This window comes from Aspergillus versicolor (genome assembly GCF_001890125.1).
Source record: "Aspergillus versicolor CBS 583.65 unplaced genomic scaffold ASPVEscaffold_2, whole genome shotgun sequence".
NCBI lineage: Eukaryota > Fungi > Ascomycota > Eurotiomycetes > Eurotiales > Aspergillaceae > Aspergillus > Aspergillus versicolor.
Window position 1 is genome coordinate 1,040,572 of NW_024467525.1, and position 13,148 is coordinate 1,053,719.

At 51.4% G+C, this 13,148-nt stretch overlaps 6 protein-coding genes across 6 annotated transcripts; 2 read left to right on the top strand and 4 right to left on the bottom strand.

The window, feature by feature from the left end:
• The first annotated feature begins 301 nt into the window (after positions 1-301).
• ASPVEDRAFT_445671 (putative GPI-anchored cell surface glycoprotein) lies at positions 302-3,656 on the top strand. Its single transcript, XM_040813078.1, has 3 exons — positions 302-503; positions 557-621; positions 744-3,656. Coding segments are annotated over exons 1-3 (2,880 nt in total). The 5' UTR covers positions 302-502; the 3' UTR covers positions 3,558-3,656.
• On the top strand, positions 3,657-4,204 carry ASPVEDRAFT_445672 (uncharacterized protein). The gene has a single exon (XM_040813079.1). It carries the CDS (start codon positions 3,755-3,757, stop codon positions 4,067-4,069), a length of 315 nt encoding a protein of 104 aa, XP_040663888.1. The 5' UTR covers positions 3,657-3,754; the 3' UTR covers positions 4,070-4,204.
• Positions 4,205-5,036: 832 nt separating this feature from the next.
• ASPVEDRAFT_445704 (uncharacterized protein) lies at positions 5,037-7,287 on the bottom strand. Its single transcript, XM_040813080.1, has one exon. It carries the CDS (start codon positions 7,058-7,060, stop codon positions 5,444-5,446), a length of 1,617 nt encoding a protein of 538 aa, XP_040663889.1. The 5' UTR covers positions 7,061-7,287; the 3' UTR covers positions 5,037-5,443.
• A 103-nt stretch (positions 7,288-7,390) lies between these two features.
• ASPVEDRAFT_25031 (histidine phosphatase family protein) lies at positions 7,391-8,988 on the bottom strand (the record flags this gene model as incomplete). Its single annotated transcript, XM_040809730.1, has 2 exons — positions 7,391-8,735; positions 8,960-8,988. The coding sequence occupies 2 exons, from the start codon at positions 8,986-8,988 to the stop codon at positions 7,391-7,393; spliced, it is 1,374 nt and encodes a 457-aa protein (XP_040663890.1).
• Positions 8,989-9,986: 998 nt separating this feature from the next.
• ASPVEDRAFT_124141 (uncharacterized protein) lies at positions 9,987-11,729 on the bottom strand (the record flags this gene model as incomplete). Its single annotated transcript, XM_040806153.1, has 1 exon — positions 9,987-11,729. A coding segment is annotated over one exon (1,743 nt), but the record flags the coding sequence as incomplete, so codon positions are not given.
• On the bottom strand, positions 11,617-12,941 carry ASPVEDRAFT_445964 (uncharacterized protein). The gene is made up of 3 exons (XM_040813088.1): positions 12,546-12,941; positions 12,416-12,465; positions 11,617-11,922 (listed from the first exon to the last, which is right to left on the bottom strand). Exons 1-3 carry the CDS (start codon positions 12,791-12,793, stop codon positions 11,723-11,725), a joined length of 498 nt encoding a protein of 165 aa, XP_040663892.1. The 5' UTR covers positions 12,794-12,941; the 3' UTR covers positions 11,617-11,722.
• Between the last annotated feature and the right edge of the window lie 207 nt (positions 12,942-13,148).

A 13,148-nucleotide genomic window follows, 5' to 3' on the forward strand; every position in this document is an offset into this window, starting at 1 on the left:
CCCGAGGAGGACTTTTGCGCCCGCGAAATTTGTCTGACGTTGCGCCTCCTTCGCCCTCGCCTCACCGACAGTACCCTGTACCGTGCCCGCTTACGCTCCGCAAAGCCACCTTTGTAGTCCTCAACCTGCTCGAGACACTATATTAAAGCTATTAGGGGTACTTTGAATCGTTGGTAAGTCGGGTTGTGGCTTGCTCGAGAAGTTGTGCTGGTCAGGAGTCGTGGTTCCCTAGATCCGGAACACTCCGTTTGCCCTTATTCTGCTCACTTACTGACCTGCATGGCTGCCCCGGTAGATTCTGAAATCGAGCAAATAAACCCCTCATCCGTTGACGAGACAAGGCCACAGCCGAGCTGCGGCGAATACGTTGCCTTGAGCACCAAATACCAGTCGCCAAAACGCCAATGATCTTCAGAAGTTAGAAAGGAGGGGCCATCGTTCGAGATACGAGGAGATATCTGCTCAAAAGGAGAAGCGTATTGCGCAAGGAATAAGCGCCAAAAGTAGGAATGCTGCCATTCATAGCCCAGTTTATTGTCCGCTAACACAAGGCCAGTGGTTGGTAGGGCTTCTGTTACTCGTGAGCCCGGTTCCCCCGCCGCGCTGGCGGACTTGAACTCGGTATGTCTTCACTCTCTTCCTCTTCCTTTCCTCTTCTCTCTCTTCCATCCTCTACCCTTCATCCGCTTTCCACCTATTCGCTTCATTCACTTTCTCGCTTTCTCGCTTTCTGACTTCCCCAGACACACTCGCGTCGAAGCTCTTCTAGGGCTTCTCAAAGAACAGCCCCAGCTCCCGACCTCAACGCGTCAAATCTAACACAATCATCATACTCTCTTCCCCCAACTCCTCTCACTTCATCTTTCGAAGAGTTTCTGCCTTCTGCAAAGAGACGTAGAACCCAGCGTGGGGTTAACTCTGCGGACCGAACTCCACCTCCAGGTGCTGCAGAGACTCCAGTCCACAGAGCCTTCTCTGAACCATTTCAAAACCCCAAGCCGTACAGCTCTTCCGCGAAGCCACCTCGTCCTAGTAACCTTGCGCGGTCCAATACTCAGACCTCTCAGGTGCAGGACGCATCTCTCACGGAACCTGAGCTAGGAACTCCGACGAGCTCCAAATCTAACCCGCCTCCTGCTGAAGGGCTTTCAACTGAGCAGTCTCAGATCGATCCACCAGCCGATCTACAGACAATAACTCCGAAGAACCTTCCGACCAGGGACAAACCTATTACCATCAAAGCTGAACCAGACAAAGAGAACTCCACAGATTCACCTTCCGCCATGGGTGCCGCAGTGTCGTCTCATCACCGCAAGGCTAGAAAGTCCAATCCAGCTCGAAGTGCGAGCCAGGAAGATAGAGCGACCCCATCCAAGGCTTCTTCGCGCGCTTCCACCCCTCAGTCTTCTCGTCGAGACCGGAAGTCAAGGCTCGGTGCCAATACTGGTGCAAAGATTACCAAGGCACCGCCAGCTTCGAAGGCCCAAGCGACGCCAACTGCTAAGGCGAAAGCGCAGGAGAATGGATCTGTGAACTCCACTACACCTGCGAAGCAGCCACAGACCACAACTCCTATTGCTCCATCCACCAGACCACGCCGCGGCGACCGCAGGTCTACCAGAACCGTGACTGAGCAAACACCCAACAGCTCAAATCAAGAGACTGCGAATTCAGCGCCCTCAGTGGCTCAAAACAAAAGCCATGAACACATCCAGTCACAATCGCCCAGCAAACGAAGCAACATGGTAACACTCAACGTGGGCCGTAAATCGTTGGAGTCTTTCCTGGCCCAGCAGAAAACCCATGATGATGAGGTCGCCAACCACATCAACACCCCCCGCCATATTGAAAATGGGGATTACCATTTCGATTACGATTCGGAAATGTACAAGAACAACTACGGCCTTGACGGTAACATGGATGGCCCTACTTCTCCAAATAGTCTTTCAACAACGACCTCCGCAGCCGCACGCACCTCCGGACGCACACGTAAGCCAACTATGCGAGCGATGGAATCGCTCGAATCGGAGAATCGAAGCCGCCGTACACGGGCAGCATCTAACAAGCCAAACTCTGACGCAACCCCTGGCACCACCACACGTTCTAAACAGAAGCCAGCACGGCGTTCACCAGCGTCCGCGACAAAACCTGCAAGGAAACCTGACGTTATGGTCATCGCTAGGCAAATTTATGAGCTAGCTGCTGCTGCCGTCGCACCAGGATTTGTCCCTGAATCAAAGGTTGATATATGGATTAAGGAGCTGCAACAAAAAGTTGACAAAAAAGCAAAGGAAAAAGAGGCAGTAAATTCGCCTGAACCTGCAAAAAAACCGCAAGCTGAGAGGGAAAACACGCCACCCTCCAGTAAGCCATTCGCGGACAACGTACAAGCTTCAACACCATGGACCGATGAGGAAGGTTGGGAATACACAGGCCAAGTAAACAAGCATGAAGAAGAGTATGTTATTGTTCCAGAGGATTATGAGTGGTACCGTCCCAACAACACCTACGGAGATGATGAGCTTCCTCTTCCCCCTGTCCGCGTGAGGTCGTTGGTTCAGGCTGAAAAGGACCGCGCCCTTGGCTATCCTCCACGTATCGGAGACCGCAATACACCAGTTGATAATCAAGGATGCTTCTTGTTTGAAAACGTCCCCGAAGAGCGCCGTATGCTTGAGATTAGGGAAGCCGCGCGCGCAAGGGGAATTTATGTCTCCAGCTTCATGTCCTTTGAAGAAGTGGACAAGTTGATCAAGCTCTACGACAGTGGTCAACCTCCCGTGCTACCTCCACCACCCGAACCGGTCCTGCCTCCTACTCCTGAAACCATCCCGACGAAAACGAAGGGAACTTCTCGCAAGCGCCGCCGCGCCGACACTGCGTCCGCCAATAAAACGACCGAGCCCGTTGATACCCCCAAACCGAAGAGACTGCGACAAGGAGCCAATAACACCGAAACTCCCCCCGCAACGACTCCCACCCAGCCTATTGAAGAAGATAAGGAAAAGGAAAAAGAAAAGGACAAAGACAAAGACAAAGACAGTCCACCAGATGAGAAGAAATCATTCAAGATTACCCTGACGTTTGAAAACAGGCGATTTCTCCTGGAGCAGGCTTCGAGTGACACTGATGGCACTGATACCGGCCAGTCTGATGTCGAAGACAATGGCCCAGAGAACGCTCGTAGTCATGACATGCAGTTGTCGAAAATTGAGGCTCCTACTACTGAAGACGTTGTAGAATCAACTCGAGTGCCTTCAACTCCCGCAAAAGCAACCGACCAGGCCGAGAAGCCTAATACTGAGGTTACTCCTGGCTCAGCCGAGCACCCCTCTACCGAAACGACACCTGGAGGCCGGCCCCGTCGCCGTGCGGCCGATGCCCTGATGGCCAACTTCCAGAAGCACGCAGAAGATCGGGCTAAGCGAGCGGAAAGGGCCCGCCTTGGTCATGCACGCAGGAAAGGAACCCCCCTGAAAACAGTTACCGGAATCCACGGGGACACGGTTGAATCTCCAATTCGCCCTCCTGCCGTCGATCCCATGAATCTTGATTAGAGGTGCAATCACCAATCCACAAAGATGCCTCTATTCACGCAGGAATTTCTTTTCATCTTTCCGAAATCGTCTCTTTCAGTTCCTCTTTCGGAGTCATGGGCGGCTATTGAATCAAGCATAGCGATGTCTGCAGTCTTTGGGCAAGACCAACATAGTTCATCTTTTATTGAACGCCTTTTTTAATTTCGGCTTTGATTATGATTTCTTTTACTCGCATGTTAATCTGGTGGATTTACGTTAATCAGGTCCATGAACTTCCTCTATTTTCTGTCATCCTATTCTGTTCCGTGACTTTGTTCTATCCAACTCGTTTCTGGGATCGATGGACCCAGTCTTCGGGTACGATCATGACTTATTGTACCAAGGTACAACTTGGAATACCTGCCAGCAGAACAGCGCCATGTGTTTATCTTTTATCTCATGGTTGGCAGAGACAAGCAGTTTCTTCGATTTGCACCATACCTTTTATATCGTTCCATTTTTCGTTGCTTGCATCTGTCTCGTTCAATTGACGAAATACCATACAAAAGCACAGGTTAGGCCTGAGGCTGTACTGTACTCTACATAATCTACTGCCGAGTATTTCAAAATCCTGACCTTCCACTTAAGTTACCCGTAGTATATATTATCTAGACCTATGCAAGTAGGGTAAGATCACAGCTCAGGCAAAACACGATTAGGGACCTGAAATAGGTAATCATAGAAGGAAGGAGCGACCGGCCACATCAGGCTCAGTGGACTTTCCGTCTGGTAAATTGCAGCTTATTGTGGCACAACAGGGAATGGCACAACCGCTGAAAGAGGAAGGTGCAACCATTCGCCGGCCCGGATGCCCCTTCCCCCTGTCGGTCGTCGCACCTGCTTTGGGAAATAACTACGCAGCTGCATTGATCCAAGGAAGGTGCGAACGGCAATTCCCTGGAGAATGTGGGCGGTTGGGTAAATGGAGGCGGTGGACATTTCCCATCTCGAGACCACGCAGACTCTATACCGTGGACAGTCCAGCCCAGCCCTCGATTCCCCAGTGGATCACGTGGTCCGATTTTGTTCCCATCCGCGATTTTCCATTTTGAACAGACGCGCCGACTCAACAAAAGAGCGAGCTCGTGGCAATTGAATAACTGGATTCCATCTAAGAAGGCTTTTTTTAAAAACAAGGAAAGAGGGAAAATGTCGTCTCAACAACCACCAAGAAATACAAATCCGAACCTAAAGCCTCGCGTTGTCATGGATCCCCATCTTCAGACTGGACCGGGGCCGAGACGACCACTCCCGGTTCAAGATATCCGGCAGACGAAGGAGTATAAAGCTGCTTCGAGACGGTAGGAATCATCTTTTGCTCCCCATTATTGAGCTCTCCGAGGTAGTGCCGTGGGAATTTGTTCGTTCTAATAAGGTGGTTTGACAGGTGGATCTCCACGATTGTGGCGCTGCCGATATTGATGTATACGTCGTGGGTTTTGTATGAGCGGAGTGAGTACTTCTCTTCTCTTTCTTTTGGATTTATGTTCTCCTTGAAATGGTAGGTCAGTCGGTACTGATGATATTTGATATCAGCGTATGGAAACCAGCAGCCGAAGCGCCTGAGTGATTTGCCTCCACCCAATAGCGAGGAGACCAAGTGAGCTCCGAGGATTCAAACATTATTCTCTACGCCATTTAACCGTGTTTTTGTCATTGGCATTGTTTCTTTTTTTTGTATGTATTCATTGAGCATGGCGTTGCTTGCAGCTACTACTTAGTTATTGTACATTATGCATCATGTGGTACATTGATATCAGTTCGATCTCCAGTCCAGATTCATGTACGAGGTAGATACTGCACCCAAATCAAAGATAACACCCCGGGAAACATCCTGTATTCGACAGGACAAAAGACGATGCAATCTATCCAAGATTATGATCGCGCAAAAAAGTCCGCATGGATTCCGGCAGAGGTCTGGTGTTTCGCACCGCACACATCCCCAAGATCAAGCTTGCCATAGACCTGTTATCCTCGACGTGTCCAGCGAAGCCGACATACCCACGCATGCGAGGTAGTTGACCATTCTGAGCCCAGTTCCCTGTCAATTGTTTGACTTCATGGATGGCGACAGGGCAGTTCGCGACGTGCTTCGGGGTTTCTTTCTTCTTCTTTCTGTTTGGCGATTGGGCTGCAGATGCGTCATCGGAATCGACGTTCTGGCTTCCACGCTGGTCAGGGATATTCACATATATAACCCGTTTGCTGAGGGTTTCGTCTGCGTTGCTGCTGCTGCTGCTAGTGGTGCTCACGCCTTCGTTCTCGTCCTCGTGCGGACTCTCGGACCCTTCAGTGCCAGTAAGCTCATCGTCGGCCCAGTCATTTTGTTCGCGGCGATATTCGGCATTAATCATCTCCATGTCCATATCCAACTCCTCGCCTTCTCCACCTAAAGGACCAGTCGGGCCATTGCTATCCGCTGCAAGCGTCCATCCGACACCTTCGTCTCCGACCTCTACCTGCTCAATATCAAACTCTCCGTCTTCACCGGCCGTACTATCTGTATCTCCTGCTGCTGCTGCTGCTGCGCGCATATCACGCACACCTTTTTCTCCATTTTCATTCCCACTCTGATCCTCATCCACACGATACACCTCAGGCTGTCCCTGGCTCCCTAGTCCACCATTACCGACACTCGCACCCTTCGCAACAACAAGAACTTTGTCTCGCTCATCAACAGATCCCAAGAACACAGCGCGGAGTCGATACTTGTTCCCCCGATACACTCTTTCCCCCATCTTCCTGAGACCCCGTTCGCTTATCTCCAATGCACACTTGCCCTTCGTGGCACCGCACATTCTCCATCCGACGCCGAATGTCTCCGCCATGTACCTTCCGAAGCGCAATGGATACCGCGCGGCTTGGGACGGGAAGTCAAATGCAAAAACGACCGTCCATTCACGGGGGCTGGGGGGGTTGGTACGCCTGGGCCCTCCAAACCCTGGTATCAACCCTCTGTTAGACACAGCTCCGTTTGAAGACAGATAGCCCAATGCATGTGCATTGGAATAAAAGTAAGTCCCGTTCACAATCCCACCGAGCACCTTGGATATTCCCGCCATCTCGGCATCACCGCTGGCCTCTCCGCTGTTTGCGTCGGTGTCAGGGTCAATTTCTATGTCGATTCCCATGACTCTGGCGTCTGTGACGATGAATCCTGCAATTGAAGTGGCGATGACTTCCCTTGCGAGGATACGCTGGAGATCGGAGAGCGAACGGGCGAAGATGAGGTGTGCATCGCGTTGCATCTTTGTCAGGATGGAGAGGTAGCGTGCGCTAAAGGCATTTATGTCGGTTAGACATATGAGGATTAGACATGGCTTGCGGGGGGGGCCTTGGCTGGGTAGCTGCGGCTGCTGCTGCGGCTGCTGCTGAGCAGGTATCGGAGTGCTCGTCTCTGAGGATGAGGCAGAGGAGGAGGAGGACGACGACGATGGAGATGGAGAGGGTGAAGGGTATCCCTGACCTAGGTTTGGATCCATCTTCGTGGTTGGAAATTGGCGTGGAATGATGAACAAGGTTGAAGAGAAGGGGAGATAAAAAGTCAACAGGAAAGAAAGGAATTGTTAAAGAAAACATTTTACGAACACAACACAATATCACGTTGCTAGGCAGGTGGATTCACTGTGAAGATGAATGCGCAAGTTTTCGGTGTAAAGCGGCAATGGAGAGGAAGTGATTGAGCTAATATCAGTAAAACAAACACATCTTCTAACAACAATGAAATAAACAACCCAGTACTAATCACACTAAACAGCTTTCTTTCTCTTCTATAATAGCTCATGACACAGCTCTAAAGGTGAAAATGTTGTCTAAGAAGTGAAACAACTCTTCCAATTCCCGCCTGCCCTTGCAAAACTCAAGCCCTGGATCCAGTCATTCAAACCGCAGCGTCCAAGTTTATCAACTGCACAGCCATGCAGTGGGACTACGCGATCATTCACCAATACCCGAACAAGTGGCTCTCTTTCCTTCTTGCACTGCATCGTCTCGAAATACGCCCTGGCGCCAAACGGAACAGCCCATGACGCTGCGTAGCCGTCCATTTCCTCGACCGTCTCCACCGAGGCTTGAGACAGAGGGTCAGTGCCATTGTACAGACCCATCGCAAAGAAAATAGATATCATGTTATTGTCGTGCGAGAAGTCAGCGTACATCTTGGTGTCGAGCGGGAATGTCTCTGGGTTTGAATCTAGAGTTCGGTTGGTGGTCGTGTGGTCCCTAACAGGGGACTGGGTAAGTCGGGCAATCAGCTCGTTCGTAAATCCAATTCCCTGGGCAGGACCGAGGGGACTTCCAGCTGCATAGCCGTAATACTTTGACAAAGATTGCAGGTAGTCGTATTGGATCCATTCTTTTTCAGTGAAAAGGGCACAGAATGGGGACAGTTCGCTTCCGTTCGGTGTCCGGGCCACGGTATCGAATGAGCACATGTCCATGAGATAGACAACATCGTCGCCGGAGAGTTCAACGCCAGGAATGTCACTCTCTATGCGCTTGCGAATTGGCGGCGTGAAAATTGCCGCAAAGTTGGCTTCGATCTCATCAGCCAACTTATCGTTCTCAAAGGCGCTGCAAATGCTATGGTCCAGTGTGTTATTGAACCCGTCGCCCTCTGGGATAACCACATTGACTTTGGGGGGTTCGCGCCTCGACTCATGGTCATTGACTTGGGCATTCCAAAACCCGTCAACGAACTTCTCCGCAGAGGCGATGACACGATCGGATCCCGATGCACGGACGAAAGGAGTAACCTTCTTCGCCAGCGATTTATACCGATGATAGAACTTTATACCCGAATCAACCATTTGATCCTCACCAAAGGCAGTCAAGTCGTCCGCCCCCAGCGTATATTTGTAATCATTCAGAAACGAGTACTTTCCAGTAAATGAAGTGGCGTTGTTCTGAATGGCCTCAACAAGTTCGCCATAGGCTTTAGACTTCTTTGCACTCGGATACCGAGCCCCATGGCGCGAGAGCACCTGGGCAAACGTGATCTCACAGTCATCAGGAACATCTTGAGAAGTAGCAGACTCCCGATCCAACGAAAAATACGGCGAGTACTGGCCCCAGAGATGCGAGACCTGCGGGAAGCATTGGTACCCGTGGTCAATGGAATTGCATGACTGGTTCTGGGATGGGGTTTGAGCAGAAACGCTGGCATTGGCGAGTAAGCATTAATCCAGCCATTAATGGGACTCGGAGGTATGTAATAATTCTGCGGCATGTACGATCAACCTACCTCGACAGCAAATAAAAAACCGAAAGCGATATCGCAGCGAAAGTCATGACCAAAGCGAATGTGAGCCTACTCCTCAACCCGGACCGCCGAACGGGGTGGTGGTGCTTAAATACTGGTAGCCCCTTCATCTTCGGCTTACGTCGCAACGACCGGCATAGAGTGGATCATGGGTTCCTGGTGCCTGGTTCGGTGGGCGGCCAGAGAGTTGAAGAGGAGGCCATCCCACGTTAACGAGGAGCGGACGTGGACGAGGACGGGCTGCTGTCCACAAGGTTCTATGCAAGAGTGTGGAGGCAAGGGCCAGAAATGACAGACTGATAGGCTGGCGGACGGCACGTGGGGAGGCCGCTCCGATGGTTGGCCTCAGGCAAGGTCTCCCCTTGGTAGAGGTACCTGACGCCCCATATGCTAGTACTTGCTAGCTCTCTGCGTCATTTATAATTAATTAGCTGGTGGTCTTCCATCTTCCAGATGCCAAATGCAACGGCGGCAAGATCAATTGTACTATACAGTCTATGGAAGTCCACAAATCGCACGGCCGAGTTAACATCAATAATATCAGCAATGCCATGCTTTTCAAAAAGCAGTAATGTACGATGGTATCAGTCTCAAAGTACCAAAAGCAAGTGAATAATAAAAGCCAGTAGGAAAATAAATCATATCCCAAACACCAACTACCTAGCACCGATAACGATGAAACAGTTGCCCCCCTCACGCAAGGCCGATCAACGCAGTGCTCCACGCCCCATTGTATCCAGCAGATAAAGATAAGCAGAATCTTATAATAACGTATCAAGGTAATAATATAAAACGTATGAGGAATATGTGCAGACGTAATAAACCAGATCATGCACACAAAAAAAAGACGAGATAATCCACCAAGCAATGACAAAGTCCAAATATACCCATGCAAAAATGTCCTATAATCCTTCGATGCAGTATGGATTCTCGCTGCGGAGAAACAAAATATCAAGTACTTTTCCAATGAGTTCCAGACCATGTCAGTACAAAGGGTGTGTAGATTGTAGTAAGTAACAAGGAGTGGAGGCGTTGTCCAACTCTAAACACGCTTGGCTCCGTTATCGGTGGAGCTAGGTTCCTGACGCAGCTCAAGCCAAGTTGTTGTGATCGTTATAGTAGCTGTTTCATATTTGCAGCTTCTGCCTCTACGCAGTGCGATTCCACGCGCCCGGTATCGGAGGCATCGGCCTTGCTTGTCGCTCGTCCGCTGTCTGTGCGGACGAGTGCGGCGACGGAGCAGACCAGCGTCCCCCAGGCATTGTACCGGGAAGGGGGGTAACACTTGGAGCGGGCCCGATAGGCCCCGCCGCGCGTTGGTGAGAGGACAGATCTGGTGTTGCTTCTTCAACCTTCAGCGGGCCATCTGATCCAGTCCAAGCTTGAGCCTCCCTCTCCGGCCCGGGGGCTTCAGCCTTGGGTCGTAGGAGCTGAGGGGATGCCGATCGGGCAGGGATCTGGACAAAGTGAGAGGCTTGTTCGCGGAAGTAGTCCCTCTCAGAGCGATAGAATTCCCGCTGCTCCATCAAAACTTGAAGCTCCTCGACCTGTTTCTGGATGGTTTCCGCCTGCTTCCGGATCTCATCCTGCTGTGAAGTGATCTTCTGCTCCATCTGCATCTCGTTCCGTTTTCTGTTACGAAATCTCCTGGACGCATCGCTGTTCGCCTTCCGCTTCTCTGCTTGGCTTGAAGAGCCCGATTTCATGTCGACGAAGCAAGGTATCATACCTGGACGAAGGGTGCTCGATTGATTCTGGGCCCCTCCCACGCCAGGTGTTTCCGTCCCACCGGAGCGACTCTGCCCAGTGAGGGAGGCCGGTTGCCGAGAAACAGGGTCGGCTGTCGCGTATGGGGCAGAGGTCATGTACGTTGGGGCAGACTGGGGGGGTGGCGCAGCAGAAAGGGCTGGTGATGAGCGGCCCAACTGGTTAAACATGGATACGGGCGTTGTAGGGCTGCTCTCCTTGGAGCTAGGGGTCGGGGTGTGGCTCATGCTCCCTCGGTGGGTTGCAAATGCTGATGTCGAGGGCGCAGAGCTCTGGTGGTGGTGATAAAGACCCGATCCGGGCGGAGGATGTCCAGAGGAGGTTTCGACTGGTAAAGGCGATCCCGGTGCTACCGACTGTAGACCAGGTAGCTGTTGGGCTAGCGGGGAGTGTCCCGGACCACCAGTCTTTGGGGTGAAGTATCCAGTTGCGCCCACGATCCGTGCAGAGGGTGAAATGGGAGCCATGCCCTGGTGGTTTCTCACACCAGGTGGTGACAAAACTGCAGGTTTTGCGGTGTGCATAGAAGGGGAAGGGAGATGCACCGCCGATGACGAAGAAGAAAAGCGAGAATGAGACGGTGTTGAGTCTGAATGCATCTGCTCCTCAAGGCCCTCGCGGCCACCGTCTACTGATGCTGTCCGGCCTCCTGGCCCTTCCGTTGCTGGATGATTCAAGATCGAGTTGACGCCAATAGAGCGATGCTGTGAAGAGCCCAGCGGTGGTTCCACTGGGGTAGAAGGGTGCCAGGAAAGAGGCCGAGAGCGCGCGAATTCACGACGTTCCGTAGCAGAAGAGAGGATATCTTCGTCTACATGGCGTCTCTTTCGTTCGAGCGAACCGGGGTTGCCACGCAAGCGTGCATCGGTTGGCGAAGGACCTGAAACTGGCGGGATATTCGACATATGCTCCTCCGCGTTGCTTTCAGTGGAATGCTGCAGAGAACGCCCGGGACATGACGGAACCCCCTCTCGCTCCGGAAGAGCCGAAGAGGACTCGTGAAGGGGAGGGCGAGAGAGGGAGCCGGTGGCGGAACGGGCAAGGTGATAGTCAGACAGCGAATGATATTGGCGTGAGTGCACCGGGTGGGAGTGCGAGTGGGAGTATTGGGGAGCAGTCAACACGCTGGTAGCCACGGTGAAGGAAAAGGACGGAATGTGAGAAGTAAAAAAAAAAAAAAAAAAAGGGAGAACAGGAAAGCAGGCGATGATTTATGCGAGAAATTCGCTTTCCCCGGATTTCCCCTTGGTGTGGTGTTGGGTAGCAAGGGCAAGAGAGCACAGGGCAGGACAGGGCAGTGACCACAAGGCGTAGATACTATACGACAAGCAAAGTTTATTAGGAACTGAAGGATACGGGCACCAGATTGTAATATAACAGAATTATATGAAATAAAGAGGGCCGGTTGGAAAAGAGAGATATACAGAGGAGGAGTAGAGGGTATACGGGCCAAATAGGGAAGAGAACAGGAGGACGGGGAGGATATGGGTTTATGAAGCAAGTCTAATGCAAACTACGGCATCACCAGGCGAACAGACAGGCCAAGTCAGTAGTGATGATCGCGAGCCGTTAGGGAAGTTTGCAGGAAGCTCCAGCTGTTGAGGATCAGATCCAGCGGTGTGAAAGATGAAGTATTGGCCGTCGTGAACCATCAGTAGAGCAGACATGGTCTCAGCAGCCCAGTGAGGGTTTCCACCAGGAAATTAATTGATTAAATCAAATATAGAATAAGAGAAAAGGAAAAAAAGGTCAAGAAAATAGGGAAAAGGGAACGAAAAATAAAAACAAAAAACAAAAAATCATTACATACCATTGCGTACAATACCGTACTGAAGATACACGTGTTGTACACGGTGCTTACTAGGAGCTGCTCGTCAGTCCTTCAACGGCGCGAGTTCTGGGGCTGGTGATCTGGCAGCCAAGCAGGCTCAAACACGTACTTTGTGCCATTCCCATGGCTGATTATGTGCCTCGCCCCGAAGGGAAAGAATACAGAGGGCGCAGGCTGTGCTTCCCCAAGCCAAAGCAAAGTCATGACAGCGGGAGACGGGATATCAAACCTCAATTGGGCAGGAAATGTGTATGCCTTCGGGGGACGTGACGCAAGTGACTTGTTTGTTTCGAGAGTTTCGACCTTTCGCATCAGCATATTATAATTTATTATTATGACATGCTTCGGGTCCCTCATCGAGTGGTACGTCCAAGGCCGCAGCCCAATTGGTCGCAAAGACGAAATTCTTTTAAGACCAAGCTAGTGCGTGAACTAAGGGGTAACTAGTAAGGGAATGGGGCTGGGGAAATATCATGAGCGACCCGAAGCACCTAAGAAGCGCCGTCACCATGGTCATGGTCAAATTTAGTGGAGGCCGGAATCACCAAGGATTCGATGCTAAGCCCCATGCAGTTATGGATGGACAAATTGTCATGCACGTCACTGAGCAGGTCGGCGGTTTGTTACCAGGGAGCACCCATTGTGGACGCACGCCTAAAAGGCCCAGCACCTGGAGCTCTATCAACAAGCGATGGTGGCTATCATTCACTGC

Bases quoted from the DNA above. Each gene is read 5' to 3' on its own strand.
- ASPVEDRAFT_445964 (XM_040813088.1), bottom strand. From the start codon at position 12,793: ATGAGGGACCCGAAGCATGTCATAATAATAAATTATAATATGCTGATG. The intron at 12,466-12,545 runs GTACGTGTTTGA...AGCAGCTCCTAG, and splicing joins AGCCATGGGAATGGCACAAA to TAAGCACCGTGTACAACACG. The intron at 11,923-12,415 runs GTATGTAATGAT...CTTGTCGTATAG, and splicing joins GTACGGTATTGTACGCAATG to TATCTACGCCTTGTGGTCAC.
- ASPVEDRAFT_445672 (XM_040813079.1), top strand. From the start codon at position 3,755: ATGATTTCTTTTACTCGCATGTTAATCTGGTGGATTTACGTTAATCAG.
- ASPVEDRAFT_445704 (XM_040813080.1), bottom strand. From the start codon at position 7,060: ATGGATCCAAACCTAGGTCAGGGATACCCTTCACCCTCTCCATCTCCA.
- ASPVEDRAFT_445671 (XM_040813078.1), top strand. The intron at 622-743 runs GTATGTCTTCAC...TGACTTCCCCAG, and splicing joins CGCTGGCGGACTTGAACTCG to ACACACTCGCGTCGAAGCTC.